This window comes from Lepidochelys olivacea, assembly GCF_965140295.1.
Source record: "Lepidochelys olivacea isolate rLepOli2 genome assembly, chromosome: 20".
Taxonomy (NCBI): domain Eukaryota; kingdom Metazoa; phylum Chordata; order Testudines; family Cheloniidae; genus Lepidochelys; species Lepidochelys olivacea.
This window is the reverse complement of record NC_140430.1, coordinates 3,865,866-3,880,506: the sequence shown is the minus strand read 5'-3', so window position 1 is coordinate 3,880,506 and position 14,641 is coordinate 3,865,866. Positions and strand designations below refer to the sequence as shown.

At 67.6% G+C, this 14,641-nt stretch overlaps 2 protein-coding genes across 6 annotated transcripts in view; one reads left to right on the top strand and one right to left on the bottom strand.

Annotated features, from left to right (window-relative positions):
* Positions 1-2,761: 2,761 nt before the first annotated feature.
* Positions 2,762-6,672, top strand: LOC311510411 (transcription factor Sp5-like; the record flags this gene model as incomplete). 2 transcript variants are annotated; one of them, XM_084610058.1, is made up of 2 exons in its annotated part: positions 2,762-2,885; positions 5,689-6,672. In XM_084610058.1, exon 2 carries the CDS (start codon positions 5,824-5,826, stop codon positions 6,670-6,672), a length of 849 nt encoding a protein of 282 aa, XP_084466184.1. In that variant the 5' UTR covers positions 2,762-2,885; positions 5,689-5,823. The 2 variants fall into 2 exon arrangements, with proteins under 2 accessions (XP_084466184.1, XP_084466185.1); XM_084610059.1 differs by having other exon boundaries at positions 2,835-2,885; positions 5,694-6,672.
* Positions 6,673-9,251: 2,579 nt separating this feature from the next.
* ARHGEF25 (Rho guanine nucleotide exchange factor 25) overlaps positions 9,252-14,641 on the bottom strand; it is a 34,562-nt gene continuing 29,172 nt past the window's right edge. For 3 of the 4 annotated variants that reach the window (XM_084610024.1, XM_084610025.1, XM_084610027.1), the window contains 5 exons: positions 13,905-14,096; positions 12,256-12,436; positions 11,225-11,439; positions 10,904-11,005; positions 9,252-10,145 (listed from right to left, as the gene is read on the bottom strand). In XM_084610024.1, coding sequence (XP_084466150.1) covers positions 10,056-10,145; positions 10,904-11,005; positions 11,225-11,439; positions 12,256-12,436; positions 13,905-14,096 — 780 coding nt within the window. In that variant the 3' untranslated portion in view covers positions 9,252-10,055. The remainder of the gene's footprint in view (positions 10,146-10,903; positions 11,006-11,224; positions 11,440-12,255; positions 12,437-13,904; positions 14,097-14,641) is intronic. The other variant, XM_084610026.1, reaches the window with a different exon arrangement.

Sequence of the window (14,641 nt, the reverse complement as noted above, 5' to 3'; positions counted from 1 at the left end):
CACACTGCCCGCACACACATGCACTGAACACACACTGTGCACACACTCACTGCACACACTGCCCGCACACACACGCACTGAACACACACTGTGCACACACTCACTGCACACACGCACTGAACACACATTCACTGCACACACTGCATGCGCGCACACGCACCGAACACACACTATACACACACACTGCACACACTGCATACACACACACACGCTGAACACACACGATACACACACTCACTGCACACACTGCACGCACACACATACTGCACAAACACAAGCCCAGACTGCACACAGTCATGCACTGCACAAACACACCGACTGCATGCACTACGAACACACTGCACAAACACACACACCTGCATGGCATGCACACACAGCCCCACTGCACACCCACACGCGCTCCTGCACCACACAGGGGCTGCTGCCAGACTCATACAACACTCACACACACAACTCCCACTCCTGCACACACCCACTCACTACCACCCCCACCCCCTTCTGCCTCTTGATACAACATCCGGCCTAGGGCTGCCTGCCATGGCCCCCCTGGGGGAGAGAATACTCTCTGCCGGCAGCCCCCCACCACACCCCTCCCGATGGCACTGGGGCCAGGTCCCACCTCCAGGGTGACAGACGGTTCCCAGCGGATGGTGCCCACTGCCCTGTCACCACCACACCCACCGCCGAGTCCCTGCCCGCCGAGCCGTCGGGCCAACGGGGCCGGAAGGGCGAGCTGCAGCCGGCCAGCCGAGGCCTGGTGCCGTCTACACTAGCATTGTGTGAACACCTTTGAGTGACAGCTGTCCTGTAGATGTGGCCAGGGGAGGGGGCGGCCGGGGATACCAGCTCCTTGGGCTGTGGGAGATGGGGGGAGGTCCTGGCGCATACCAGAGGGTTGGGGGAGGGGGACAGAGGGACAGAAACAACCCCTCCCCGGCAGTTCAGTGAAACCCACCCTAGGGATGGAAAGCGCAAATGGAGGGTGGCTGGGCCCCCTGATCCCAGGGCGGGTGGGGGCAGCCCAGAGCCGGGAGATAAGGCAGCACAATGGGCTATTTGCATACAATGCCCTGCACCTAGCCCTGGGGCTCATGGAAGGGCAGGCCTGGGCCCAGGTATTCCCAAGGCCTTGGGGTGGGGGAAGGGGAGGAGAGCTGGGGGAGGGGCAACTGGGATGGAGTGGGGAGGATTCAGAGCATGGCTGACACACATAACTCCCCCACACCCCCTCCATGCAGTGCAGTACCCCCCCCCCGCCCCCGCCAGGCTGGGGCCCACCTGCCTCCTGCCAGCTCCTGCCTGCTGGCCCTCACTGCTCGCTCACCGTATCTCACCACCTGGGCAGGGCGGATGGACGCCAGCCCCTGTCTGGGTCCAGCAGCCACAGCCAGGCCCCTGCTGAGCAGTGGACAGGCACAGATGCAGCAGGGTGCCACCCCCCAGGCCAGACACATGGACGCGGGCCCTGTCTCAGGGCCGGAGCCAGTTCCACGTGGAAAGAGGAGGCCAGCTGGCCAGTCTTGGCAAAGCGGAGCCTTGGCAGGCCTTGGAGAAAGGTGTGTGTGTGTGTGGGGGGGGGTATCATCTGTCTGTCTGTCCAGCCATCCTGCTGTAATTCTGTCCATCTACCAGTCGGTCTCTCTCACTTTCCCGCAGGTGCCCATCACCAGGGTATCTGGGAGCAAATGCTAATTACATTACTGACGTCAAGCAGGTCTCTGACCACCCCCACCCCCCCAAGTCAGGCATGGGAGAGTTGATGCTTCATTCCCCCCTCCCTTTCCCCGGAGGGGGTGGTCTGCGCGGCCATCTCTGGGAGCCCTTTGTGACAAGAGAGGTGCGGTTCCAAGAGGTGGAGGGGCTTAACTCCTGAGAGAGAGTGGGCCCCCGAGAAGGGCTATCTCACTGAAGGGGGTTCGCCCCAGGGACCATACAGGGCCAAGAGTGGGCATGATCAGTGAGTCAATGACACCCTTCCCTGGTGCAGAGCCGCTGGGGGAATCTCCCGCGTGTCCAAAACACCCGGCTCTGTTACCAGGAGTGTCTGAAGGCTGGATACGAAGTGAGCCAAGCAGCAGTGGGCCCCCAACGACCCGGTGGCCTCCTGATCCTGGGGTGCCAAGCTGAGGGGGTTCCTGTGGGTCCCTCCCTGCATCTGTATGGCCACAAAGCAGGAAGGTGCAGGTTGGGGCGGCCACTAGACAGAGAGAGGCAGGATGGCCCAGTGGTTAGAGCGAGGGGGGGCGTCCTGGGCCCTTAAACTGGGTGGAGGGCACTGGGCAGGGGGCGTCCTGGACCCACAAACTCCCTCCCTTATCCTAGATGCAGCCAGCTCTGGGGTGAGTCTCCAGGGCCAGGCCCTGCTGCTGAACTGCCATGTCACGCACCCAAGAGGAACCATTTGCTGCATCCCACGCGCTCATTCCCCTCCCCCCCCCCCCCGACTCCCTAAAAACCCCACCTCGCGCTCTACCTTTCAAGAGATAAAACGAGCAGCCGGGGCTCTTCACACGAGCCCAATCGGCCCCTTTGCATCCATAACAAGCGGCCCAGCAGGGGAGCCCGGCGCTTAAAGGAGACCCAGCCAGACCCCTTTGAAATCCCTCCATCGAGTTGAATGATTGGTTCGCTCCCGGACTTCAAAGGCTGCCTCCGCTCCGCACTCCTGATTGGCTGAGGGAGCAGCCCCAAAAAAAACAAAAGTTTACGCGCAGGGGGAAAAGCCAAAAGATGCGGCCGGGGGAGAAGCGGCGGCTGGAGAAGGAGGGAGACGCCTGCGAGCCGCGGCGCGCCGCGCTCTATGGAGCAGCCCTGAGCCCCCGGCCGTGGCCAGCCTGGGCGCAGCGCGCACGGACCCCAGCTACCGGACCCCAGCTCTGCTGCAGGTAAGGGGCTTCCCTTCCGGCCGGGAACTCAGGCGATCTGCCGGCTCCCCGCGCCAGCGGGCTGGGGATGGGCCAAGGTACCCCCGCCCCCTCCCCGGCGCCTTCCCAGCTGGAATGCTGCGTGCGCCCCGGAGAGCTGCGCCCTTTCCTACCCAAGTCCTGCGCCCTGCCACGCAGCGGGGCGGGGAGGCGAACCCTGGGCGGGGGGGATGTAACAGCACTCCGGGGGCCCCGATCCTGAGCACGCCTTGCTGGGAGGCAGATCGCTGTCCGGAACCGAGGGGGGGGTTGAGGGGAGGGGAGCAAAGAGAGGCGATTCCCATGGAAGATCCTCTCCTTGCGCTTAGCCTGGCACGGGACAGGAACAATCTTCTGACCCCGGCCCGCCCTGTGGATCCCTCCCACTCAGAGCTGAGCTCAGCGGAGGGCAGCTAACCGGCGGGCTTTGCCTCTGTGTTAGACCCACGCCCCTTGGGCTTCTTCCCCGGGTCCCCTGGGACCGAGCGGGTCTGTCGCACCCAGAGACGGAGACACACATGGAGCCAGCCAGCCAGCCACACACTCTCTGCCGGGGCTTCGGGGGTCAGGCAGCTACCTACCAGCGCCAGGTGCTGGGCCATGACTGGGCTGCCCAGTCCTAGGGCAGCTGCCTGCCTAGAAAAGTTCATTCTTCCAGAGGGGCTGGTGGGAAGCCCCGGCCCCCTGGAGCCCAAAGGACCAGAACCCGCAAGCGGCTGATGTTACGCAGCTGGGACTTGGGCTCAAGGCTGTGACCCCAGTTGCACAGGCCCAGAGGCCGCTGGGACAGGCAGAGTGCTCACCAGCTGTCCCGGGTGTGCCATGTCCCCTGACCCCCAGGCTGCCATTCCCAGTTCAAGCGCCCATGATCCTCTAGCCTGTGACTGTCAGTGGGAGCTGAGCGGTGGGTCTCTGGCTAGGGTTGGGGGGTCCACATTTTTAGACACCCCCCCCACCCATCACAGGGCATGAGTCACTCTACAAATCTGGAGCTGCCTTCTTAGCTCTCGCTGGGCTCCCGTGCAAGAGCCTTCTCCACTGCAGCCCCGGCCACCCGCCTCTCCCCCAGGGCTCTGGTTCCTCTGAAACCTCAGCTGAGCCCCCTTGTCCCATTTATAGCCCAGTAGGCTGGCTCGCCCCTCGCATGTGTGCATCAGGGTGAGTGCCCCCATGCCCAAACCACTGGTGACACAGGACGCACAGGGAGGTCTCCACGTCTCCCTTGTGGTGCAGGGGCCACCTAGTGAAGAGCCCCCAACCTCTGGGTCAGACTCTGCTCCCAGATACCCGGTGAAATCTGGAGTGAGTTCAGTGAGGACCCCAGAACAGCACCCATGGGACCAGGCTGGGGCCTGGTTGGGCGAGCCCTCCCATGGCACAGGACCGCGTGGCAAAGCAAAGTTCTCAAACTCTAGAGAGAAACACTCCAGGATCTCCAAGGTAAAACATCTCCTGGTGGAAACAGCCTGTCAGACGACGAGACCGGATCCTGCTGGGTATCCCGGACAGGGCAGTGGCAGGCTCAGTGTAACACCCTCCCCTGTGCAGATGGGCTGGGCAGGGGGACAGTCATCGGGGCTTGGGTTAATAACCCAGCTTTGCAAACCCCTCAACTTTCTAGTCACCCCAGGGGCTGCTAGCGACACAGACAGAACACCGCTTTGCTGGCATAACTTGGTTGGCATCTCTTAGGGAGCAGGCATTGGGGGCTGGCACCGGGAGGGTATCATCGACTGGGATATATTCCCATCCTGAGGCTAATCAGCTGGGGGAGGAGCCCCCCAGGGGCCTGACCTGCCCTGGGCAGGGCACACACAGCCGCTGGCATGGCTGCCAGGGTAGGGGGAGGAGTTTGCAGCTCCAGACCCCCAGCTCCTGCCCCAGAACTGTGCTTGGCTCCACTCGGGCAAAGTGCTGGGCCCCCCAGACTGGTCTGAGCTGTGCCCAGCGTTGCCTGGGGGTCACCCAGGAACCACGCAGCCCCTTCCGCACCCAGCCTCCCACCCCCACCCAGCCTCCCGCCCCCACCCGCTGCCTCTCCAGGCAGGAAGCTGGGAAGGGCAGGAGCCAGCTGGGGTTGGGGTGGGTCAGTCCTGCTGCGGTGCCCCGGGACATTCGCATCAGAGGCTAATGAGCAGCTGGGGCTGTGGGGCTGGTTCTGTTCTGTGGGGCCGTGGGCACCCCCTAGAGGCAGGACTGGTGGAGCTGGGAAGGGGAGTGCCCCAGGTGGGTGATGCTGCAGCTTGCGGTGCGTGGCTGGGGGGTGTGATGCTGTGATGGGCAGGTGGGTGGGTGATGCTCTGGCAGAGGAGAGGGTTGCTGTGGCTGGGGGGGGCAGGTGATGCAGGGGCTGGGGGGTGACACTCTGGTGCAGGGGGTGGGAAGATGCTCAGGGTGGGGGGGCAGGTGATGCAGGGGCTGGGGGGGTGACGCTCTGGTGCAGGGGGTGGGAAGATGCTCAGGGTGGGGGGCAGGTGATGCAGGGGCTGGGGGGGTGACGCTCTGGTGCAGGGGGTGGGAAGATGCTCAGGGTGGGGGGGCAGGTGATGCAGGGGCTGGGGGGGTGACGCTCTGGTGCAGGGGGTGGGAAGATGCTCAGGGTGGGGGGGCAGGTGATGCAGGGGCTGGGGGGGGTGATGCTCTGGTGCAGGGGGGGGAAGATGCTCAGGGTTGGGGGGCAGGTGATGCAGGGGCTCAGGGGGGATGCTGCAGGGCTGGTACTGGGCAGGGGGTTGTTCTCGCTGCTGGGTCTGGCCCCGCCTGACTCTGGCTCTCTCTGCCCCAGGACAGGACCCCCATCTCCTCCCCCGAGCAAGCTGCTCCCCACCACCCCTCCTTGGCGTTCCTGGCAGCCGCTGTGGGACCCTCCTCCGCGGACTTCGCCCCGGCCACCTCTGAGGCTGTGGGTGGCCCCGCTGGGATGTTTCAACTCTGGAGCAACGAGGTGCCAGCCGGCTCTGGGCTGAGTGCCCCCGCCATGGCCTTCGGGCTGCCCAAGGCGCAGTACCCCGGGCCCGGGGCCCCGGGCTCCCACGAGCTGCCCCTGACCCCACCGGCCGAGCACACCTACTCCTTCGAGCTGTCGCCTGTCAAGGTCCTGGCTCCCCAGGGGCCGCCCGGCCCCGCCTACCACTTCCCTGAGGCGCAGGACTTCCCCAGCTTCTTGCAGAGCTCCGGCGGCATGGCCCCCCGGCCCCTGGGCCCCGGGCCCCCCAGCGCCCCAGCTGCCGCCCCCCCGGGGGGCCACGCCGAAGATGCCCCCTGGTGGAGCCTGCAGCAGCCCACCCCGGGCCACCTGCCCGCCTTCCACCTGAGCCGGCCCCTGATGCTGGGGCCACAGCCCCCGCTCCCGGCCCTGCTGGCCAGCTCCCCCAAGGGGCTGCTGGGGCCGGCCCGGCGCTGCCGGCGCTGCAGGTGCCCCAACTGCCAGGCGGGCGCCGAGGAGCCGGGCAGGAAGAAGCAGCACGCATGCCACCTGCCGGGCTGCGGGAAGGTCTACGGGAAGACGTCCCACCTGAAGGCCCACCTGCGCTGGCATGCGGGCGAGCGCCCCTTCGTCTGCAGCTGGCTGTACTGCGGGAAGAACTTCACCCGCTCGGACGAGCTGCAACGCCATCTGCGGACTCACACGGGCGAGAAGCGCTTCGGCTGCCAGGGCTGCGGGAAGCACTTCATGCGCAGCGACCACCTGGCCAAGCACGTCAAGACCCACCAGGGCAAGCGGCCCAAGGGCCGCGGGGCCCAGCTGGGCCCCGTCAAGCAGGAGTGAGGGGGGCCCCCGCAGCTGCTATGGGGGACGGAGCCCTGCGGGGGGGCGGGGGGAGGGAAACTGAGGCAGGCGCTCCCGGGCACACATGCAAACACTCCACTCCGTGCGCACACAATTCACACACACACACACGCACACCTGGAGACGCACGGCGGATGCACGAGGCAGCCCGGGTCCAACGCAGGGTTTTCCAGCGGGCGGGAAAGGTCCCAAGTCCGGCCGCTGAGGCCAGCTGGGAATGTTTCGCCCCTAGGAATGTTCTGAAAGGGCCCAGGTGGCCCCGATCACGCGGCCCCAAAGCGCTGGGTTCCTCCAGGGTGGACCCTCGCATCCCCACGGGCCGGGTGGGTTTTCCCCAGACAGCCCAGACACCCGGGGCACAGCCAGGGCCATCCCTCTCCACGGGGAACTTTGAGACAGTCGCCGTGAGATGCCTGGAGTTTGGCATTTCGCGACCGAGAATGCCATCCTGGGAAAACTTTGGGTCAAAGAGACACCCCCAGCCCCAAGCACCCCACACACCTGCAGAGATGCCCCCCCCAGAGCACCATGGACACCCACAGAGATGCCCCCCCAGAACACCCCAGCCACATATGGAGACACTCCCCCAAAGCACCCCAGACACCCTCAATGACTGCACCCCGGACACCCACGGAGACGCCCCCCCCAGAGCACCCTGGACACCCGTGGAGACACCCCTCCCAGACACCTGCAGAGACACCTCCCCCAGAGCACTCTGGACACCCGCGGAGACGGCCCCCCCAGAGCACCCTGGACACCCATGGAGACACCCCTCCCAGACATCTGCAGAGACACCTCCCCCAGAGCACTCTGGACACCCACGGAGACGTCCCCCCCAGAGCCCCCTGGACACCCATGGAGACACCCCTCCCAGACATCTGCAGAGACACCTCCCCCAGAGCACTCTGGACACCCACGGAGACGTCCCCCCCAGAGCACTCTGGACACCTGCGTTGACACCTCCACCAGACACCCATGGAGATACCCCCCAAAGCACCCCCAGACACCCGCGGAGACACCTCCCCTGGAGCACCCCGACACCCAAGGAGATGCCCTCCCCCCCCCCCCGCAGAGAACCCCAGTCATCCACAGAGACGTCCCCCAGAGCACCCGGACACACCCGCAGAGACTCCCCCAGGAGTCTCAAATTTCCACAGCCGCTCCCGCTGGAAAAGCCAGTCATTGTGACCCAGAGGGCGGGGGTGTGGGGACCCCCTGCCCCCAGGCCTCCTCCCTCATGGCTCTTCACCAGGAATGATGGAGCGGCCAGTCCTGGGACTGCCGGCCCAGCTGGAGGCTTGGGGTGTGGGGGGGTTGGAGGTGGCTAGAACTAAACACACAGCACTGAGACCCCCTGTCCTGGGGGAGGGGGTGGGGGGGCTGATGCCTGGACCCCAGAGTGAACATGGGGGCGGCTGCCAAATCCCCCTTCCCCCGCTGGGGCCCACGCAGTCACTGTGACATCACAGCGAGCGAGGTCACACACATGCTTCTGACATCAGCTTGGGGGGGGGGCTGGCTCCAGGGGGCCGGGCTGCACCCCGCCCCATGTACAGTGCTTGACACCCATTAAATGCCTGACACTGCCCCAGGCACTCTGGTTGGTCCAGTCTCTAGGGCCCCAGTGGGAGGGAGTGGGGGGGCGCCCCCCCGACCTGGCTGAGATGGGGGTCACCGCCCAGAGAACGGGGGGCAGCCCTGAGGCACTGTGAGGCACCACCGGAATGCGGCCATCTCTGGGGAGGGGGGCAGCGCGGGTGAGGGGCTGAGCCCACGTGATCCCCCCGCTCCCACCCCACCAGTGCCTTTGGGGGGACAGGAGGGGTGCTGAGCCCACATGGGGGGGGAATGTCAGAGCAGACCCAGAGCCCACAGCTTTTGGGCCCACAGCGGGGACGGCTGTTTCAGGGAGCAAAGTTGGGAGGGGGGAATCCAGGAATCCCGGGGGGGGGGCTCATTCCTGGGGAGCTGTGGAATCTGACTGGGCCAAGCCCCAGCAGGAGGGGGAGGGGGAGCTGGCCCTTACATCTGATCTGTCTTAATGCCCGCCCCGGGGCCATAAACAGGCAAGGAAAGCCCCCCACCCATGCCCCCACTCTCAACCCACAGCCTTCACACCATACCCCAACCTGCAGCCCCCCACTAGTCAACACCCTCCAAGCTAGAGGCTGTGAGGGCAGGATGAGTCTGTAGGCACAGGCCCTGGGGCTCAGGGGGCCCCTCCCGCTGTGGCTTCTGTCTGGCGAAGCCGGGGGCCCACCCCACGGCCTTGCCTGGGGCACCCTGCTGCCCCCCACCCCCGGAGCTGGCCCTGACCCTGCCAGGGGTGTCAGCATGAGGCAGTGATGCCCCCATGCCCTGAGCCCTAGGGGGGCCCATGGCCCCGGCCGCAGAGCCCATGCCCCGGAGAGGGACCTGCCCTACACAGGTGCGAGCCCAGCATGTGCTCTTGCTCCTACCGATGGGCGGCAGGGGGCTGCCCCCCAAGAGTGCAGAAGGTGCTGTTACCCCCTAGACTGCCTGGGGGGCTCCAAGCTCAGCCAGTTTTTCCCCATTTGATAAACCAAAAACTTTATTATTAAACAAAATAATTCCCCTACTCCCAACCCGGGGCCCAGCAGCATGCATATACAGGGGCCTGTGGGCCCGGGGGTGAGACCCCTGGGGGGCGGGCCCAGGGGAGCCCCACACTGCATTCCCTGGTCCAGAAAGGGGGCCTGATTCCCATGGGAAGAGGTGAAGCCTGGGAGAGAAGCCGCCTTTGGGCTGGACAGCTGGGCCAGGCCAGAGGGTCACTGGGGGTGGGGGTGGGGGATGTTGCAATCTCTGGAGCCAGAGATGGGGGGGGGCAGAAGGGGGAGGGCCCTGACAGCCTGGGGCTGCTAAACGTCCCCAGGGAGCGGGGGGGGGCATCTGGGACACCCCCCCCCATAAAGCAGGGGCCGCAGCTGGGGGTCAGGGGGACGGGGTCGGGGTCTGGCTGGGTCCAACTCAGCTCCCAGGTGGGGGCAGAGGCCCCCTCCCCATCTGTCCAGAGCCCCATTTGCCCCCTCCCCAGCACCCCACTGCCCAGCCCCATGGCAGCTCCGTGCACTGAAGGGTCCTGGGTGGGGGAGGGGCAGACCCCCGTACCCTCTTCAGCTCGAGGGTCCTTGGCCAAAAGGCACGATGCTCAAGGTCACATCCATGGTCCCCGCCTGGCTGCCCCTTCTCCTGGGGTGGGGGGGGCCAGCATGGGGTGCGGGGCCCCAGGTCTCCCCGGCTTCACTCCTGCCTCTGAGGGGGGGCCCAGCCGTTCCTCGCAGGTCACTTCCTGGGCTGTGGGGGGGCAGCACCCTCCAGAGTCCCCAGAAGGGGGTGGGTCACAGCTCGTCCTCGTCGAGTTTGGCTAGCCGGGCGCTGGGGGAGTCGGAGCCCAACTCAGGGGGCGGGCAGCCTGCCCCCCTCAGGGCCTGCCAGGGACAAACACAGCCAGAGTCAGCACCCCCTCCCCAGCCAGACTGGCCCTGTCCCCCAGTACTCCCCTGCCCACCCCAATGCTGGGGAACACTGGTCCCTGCTCCCCAGAACCCGCGGTTCACCCCTAGCACCACCAGGCCTCAGCCCCGAACTCACAAGAGCTGACCACAAACCCCCAGTGGATGGGAACCATTGCAGGGGGGCTGTGGGCCGGGATTGGGGGCACTGGTAGAGTGGGGTGGGGGAGCCCAGAGCTGGGATAGCAGGGGGCTGCGGGCAGGGCCGCCCAGAGGATTCAGGGGGACTGGGGTCTTTGGCGGCAGGGGTCCTTCCGCTCTGGGTCTTCGGGGCACTTCGCTGGAGACATGGAGCGGAAGGTCCCCTGCCGCCGAATTGCCGCCAAAGACCTGGAGCAGAAGAAGTCTGACCCCCGACGCCGAAAACTCGTGGGGGCCCTGAAAACTTTTGTGGGGGGGCCCGGGGCAAATTGCCCCACTTGCCCCCTGGGCGGCCCTGCTGTGGGGTCGATATTGGGGGCACTGGTACAGCTGGGGGGAGCCCAGGGCTGGGTAGCAGGGGGCTGTGGGTCAGGATTGGGGGGCACTGGCAGGGCCCAGAGGGACGATGTTACAAAGCAGGAGCAGAAGAGACGTTCCCCAGCGAGCCCCCCTTGCCGCAGCCCCCCCGACACCTGCTCCCCTCGCCCCAGCTCCAGCCACGCAGCCCTCATGGAGCTGTTCCCATCACTCACCCCAGAGGGGGGCTCGCCTGGCTGGGGGCCCCTGGGGAAGTCGAGGCAGACGTGGGCTGGGGAGGCCGTCATGGGCATGGGGGAGCTCTGGCTGCGGACAGGCTGCAAGGAAAGGGCAAGGAGAAGTGGACCCAGGAGTCCTGGCTCAGGGAAGGGGTTTCCCCAGGGCTGGGCCCCCCTAGACCCTGACCTCAGTCCCTGCCCCCCACCCCCTTATCTCAACTAGGGCCCCCCAGACTCCAACCTCAGTCCATGCCCCCCACCCCGCACCTCAGCTGGGACCCCCCAGGCCCCACCCCCACCCCCCAGTCCTCCCGGTACCTCAGTGGGCAGTGGGCGCGGGTGGCTGCTGGGCAGGAGGAGCGAGGGCAGGGAGCAGTTGTAGGGACGGAGGCCGGGCCCCATGTTCCTGTCCATGGAGGCAGAGGAGTGGGGCCGCAGGGGGCCGCTGCGTGGCGATGCCTGTGGGGCCCCCACCCAGCCCAGGCTGCGGGACTTGCTCTCCCGCCGCTGGTACTCGATGGGCGACTGCAGAGCTGGGGGGGGGGACCACACGGGGCGTCACATAACACACGGGGGCTCACACAGCGCGCGGACCCCACATGCCTGGGGCAAGGGAGGGTCCCACGTGCCGATACCCCCTGGGGGACGCTCCCCTCCCCGGCGCATTCTGGGACCCTCTCACCCTGCAGGGCCCTAGGGCAGGGCAGATAAGGGTGGGGAGGGGAGAAAGTGCAACCCGGGAAGGGGGCTAGGGCAGCCCTGGGGATGGAGGAGGGGAGGCTAGGGCAGCACGGGGGGCTAGGGCAGACCAAAGGGTGGGGCTGTGGGTGGGGCAGCAAAGGGGCGTGGAGGGGCCAGGGCAGCCCAGCGGCAGGGTGGGGAGCTGGGGCAGCCCTGGGGAGAAGGGGGAGCTGGGGCAGCCCAGGGGCTGGGGGCGGGGGAGCTGGGGCAGCCCAGGAGAGAAGGGGGGGGCCGGGGCAGCCGGGGGGAGGCCTGTGGGCGGGGCAGCCCAGGGGCTGGTGGACGGGGAGCTGGGGCAACCCAGGGGCTGCAGGGGGAGCTGGGGCAGCCCTGGGGAGGCCTGAGGGCAGGGCAGCCCAGGGGCTGGTGGGCGGGGGAGCTGGGGCAGCCCTGGGGAGAAGGGGGGGCCGGGGCAGCTGGGGGGAGGCCTGTGGGTGGGGCAGCCCAGGGGCTGGTGGACGGGGAGCTGGGGCAGCCCAGGGGCTGCAGGGGGAGCTGGGGCAGCCCTGGGGAGGCCTGAGGGCAGGGCAGCCCAGGGGCTGGTGGGCGGGGGAGCTGGGGCAGCCCTGGGGAGAAGCGGGGGCCGGGGCAGCCGGGGGGCCACCTACCGTTGAGGAAGTCGCGCTGGGTCTCCAGGATGTGGCTGATGTCGGCTGCCCAGGCCCGGGCGATCTCAGGGGCCGCGGCCTGGAGCACGTAGCGGACGCTGCTGCGGTCGGCCCCCCGCGACGTCAGGGCGAACTTGCAGGGGTCGTTCTCCACCCCCTCCTCCAGCCCCAGGCAGCTGACCTGACGCAGGGAGCCGGGCCTGAGAGGGGAGCCAGCCCAGCCCCCCGCCACTGGCTGCCCCCTCCCCACCTGGGGCCCACGCTGGAGCAGGCCGGCGAGGGCACAGCCGGGGGTGCTCAGTTCCCCTCGAGGGTACCCTGGCTCTGGTCCCAGTCCCCCTGGTGCAGAAGGGCGGGGGGGGCTCCCAGGCGTGGGTCACAGGGCGGGAAGGGTGCAGTGGCAGGGAGCGACCCCCAGGCGTGGGTCACAGGGCAGGGAGGGTGCAGTGGCAGGGAGCGACCCCCAGGCGTGGGTCACAGGGCAAGGAGGGTGCAGTGGCAGGGAGCGACCCCCAGGCGTGGGTCACAGGGCGGGGAGGGTGCAGTGGCAGGGAGCGACCCCCAGGCGTGGGTCACAGGGCGGGGAGGGTGCAGTGGCAGGGAGCGACCCCCAGGCGTGGGTCACAGGGCGGGGAGGGTGCAGTGGCAGGGAGCGACCCCCAGGCGTGGGTCACAGGGCGGGGAGGGTGCAGTGGCAGGGAACGACCCCCAGGCGTGGGTCACAGGGCGGGGAGGGTGCAGTGGCAGGGAGCGACCCCCAGGCGTGGGTCACAGGGCGGGGAGGGTGCAGTGGCAGGGAGCGACCCCCAGGCGTGGGTCACAGGGCGGGTACAGTGGCAGGGGGCTGCAGGGGCCACAGCACATGAGGTCCCAGCCCCTCACTTCCCGCTCCCTTTTTGGCGGCTGCCCCTGGGAAAGATGCCTGCAAACCCAGCTCTGCCCCCTTTGCTGTGTGTTTGGGGTGGGGGGGCAGGTCCTGGGTCCTGCCACGCGAGATGCCCCCAGGACTTGAGCTCTGGGCTGGGCACCAGCTTCCAACCACCCGGGTCTCACCAAAGCGGGTAGGAAGCTCCTCAGAGAGGTGGGACTTGCCTGGGTGGGCGGAGCTTCCTGAGGCGGGGACAGGGTGAGGCCTGCTAGGGGCGGGGCTCCCAGGGGGGACCTGGGCTTCTGGCATGGGCGGGGTCCAATAAAGGCGGGGCTCCCTAGTGGGGGTGTGGCCTGCCAGAGGCGGGGCTCTGTGGTGGGGGCAGGGCTACCAGGGTGGAGCTGCATGGGTGGGGTGTGGCCTTCTAGATGTGGGGGAGGGGCCTGCCAGGGGCGGGGCTCCATGGGTGGGGGTGTAGCTCCATGGTGGGGGGCGGGGCCCACCAGAGTGGGGCTCCGTGGGTGGGTGTGACCTGCTACAGGTGGGGGTGGGGCCGGCCAGGGGCGGGGCTCCATGGGTGGGGGTGTGGTCTGCTAGAGGGGGAGTCCCCCTGGGTGGCTTGCCAGAGGCGGGGCTCCATGGTGGGGGCGGGGCCCAGCAGGGTGGAGCTGCACAGGGGGGGTGGCCTTCTAGAGGTGGGGGTGGAGCCTGCCAGGGGCGGAGCTGCCTGGGTGGGGGCGGGGCCTGGCAGGGTGGGGCGGGGCGGGGCTCCCAGCGGTACCTTGATGCTGCTCTTGAAGAGGTAGGCGGGCGTGGCGAAGGCCTTGCGCCGCTCCAGCGGCTCGCTGAGGATGACGAGCTGCTCGAAGAGGAAGACCCGTCGCTCCCGGCAGCGGGGCAGGAACCCGCCGTCCTGCTCCGTCACCCAGAAGGTGTCCTGCTGCAGCAGCTTGCCCTGTGCTGTCAGCTTGCCCTGGGGGGGCGGGTGGGAGGGAGGGGTCACGTGGGGGCCAAAAGCCCCCCCCTCCAGCCCCTCCAACTTCCTGTCACCCCCCCGCGCCCCACCAACACCTGACCCACCCTGCCAGCGCCCCCCACCTGACCACAGCCCAGCCCCCCATCAGCACCCACTCCACCTGGCCAGTCAGGGAACAGCCACGGCCCCACGGGACCCACTGGGGTGCTCAGGTTCAGATCCCAGCTCCAGGGGAGCCTTGGGGGAAATCGGTGCCCCCTGGTGGCCGCTCGGCGAACAGGCAAGGGGGCAGAACGCAGCCAAGGTCTGGCCCAGCACCCTGGAATATGGGCAAAGAGCCATGGAGCCCCCCAACCTCCCACAGGGACATGGAGCCCCCAACCTCCCACAGAGGACATGGACCCTGTAACTCCTCCACCTCCAGAGGGCATAGATCCTCTAAACCCCCGCCAGTGGGCACAGACCCCCTAATTCCCCCCACAACCCCGGGTCCCAGAGTGCCCCTGGGGGGGCCATGGCAGGCTGACAGCAGAGCCACCTCC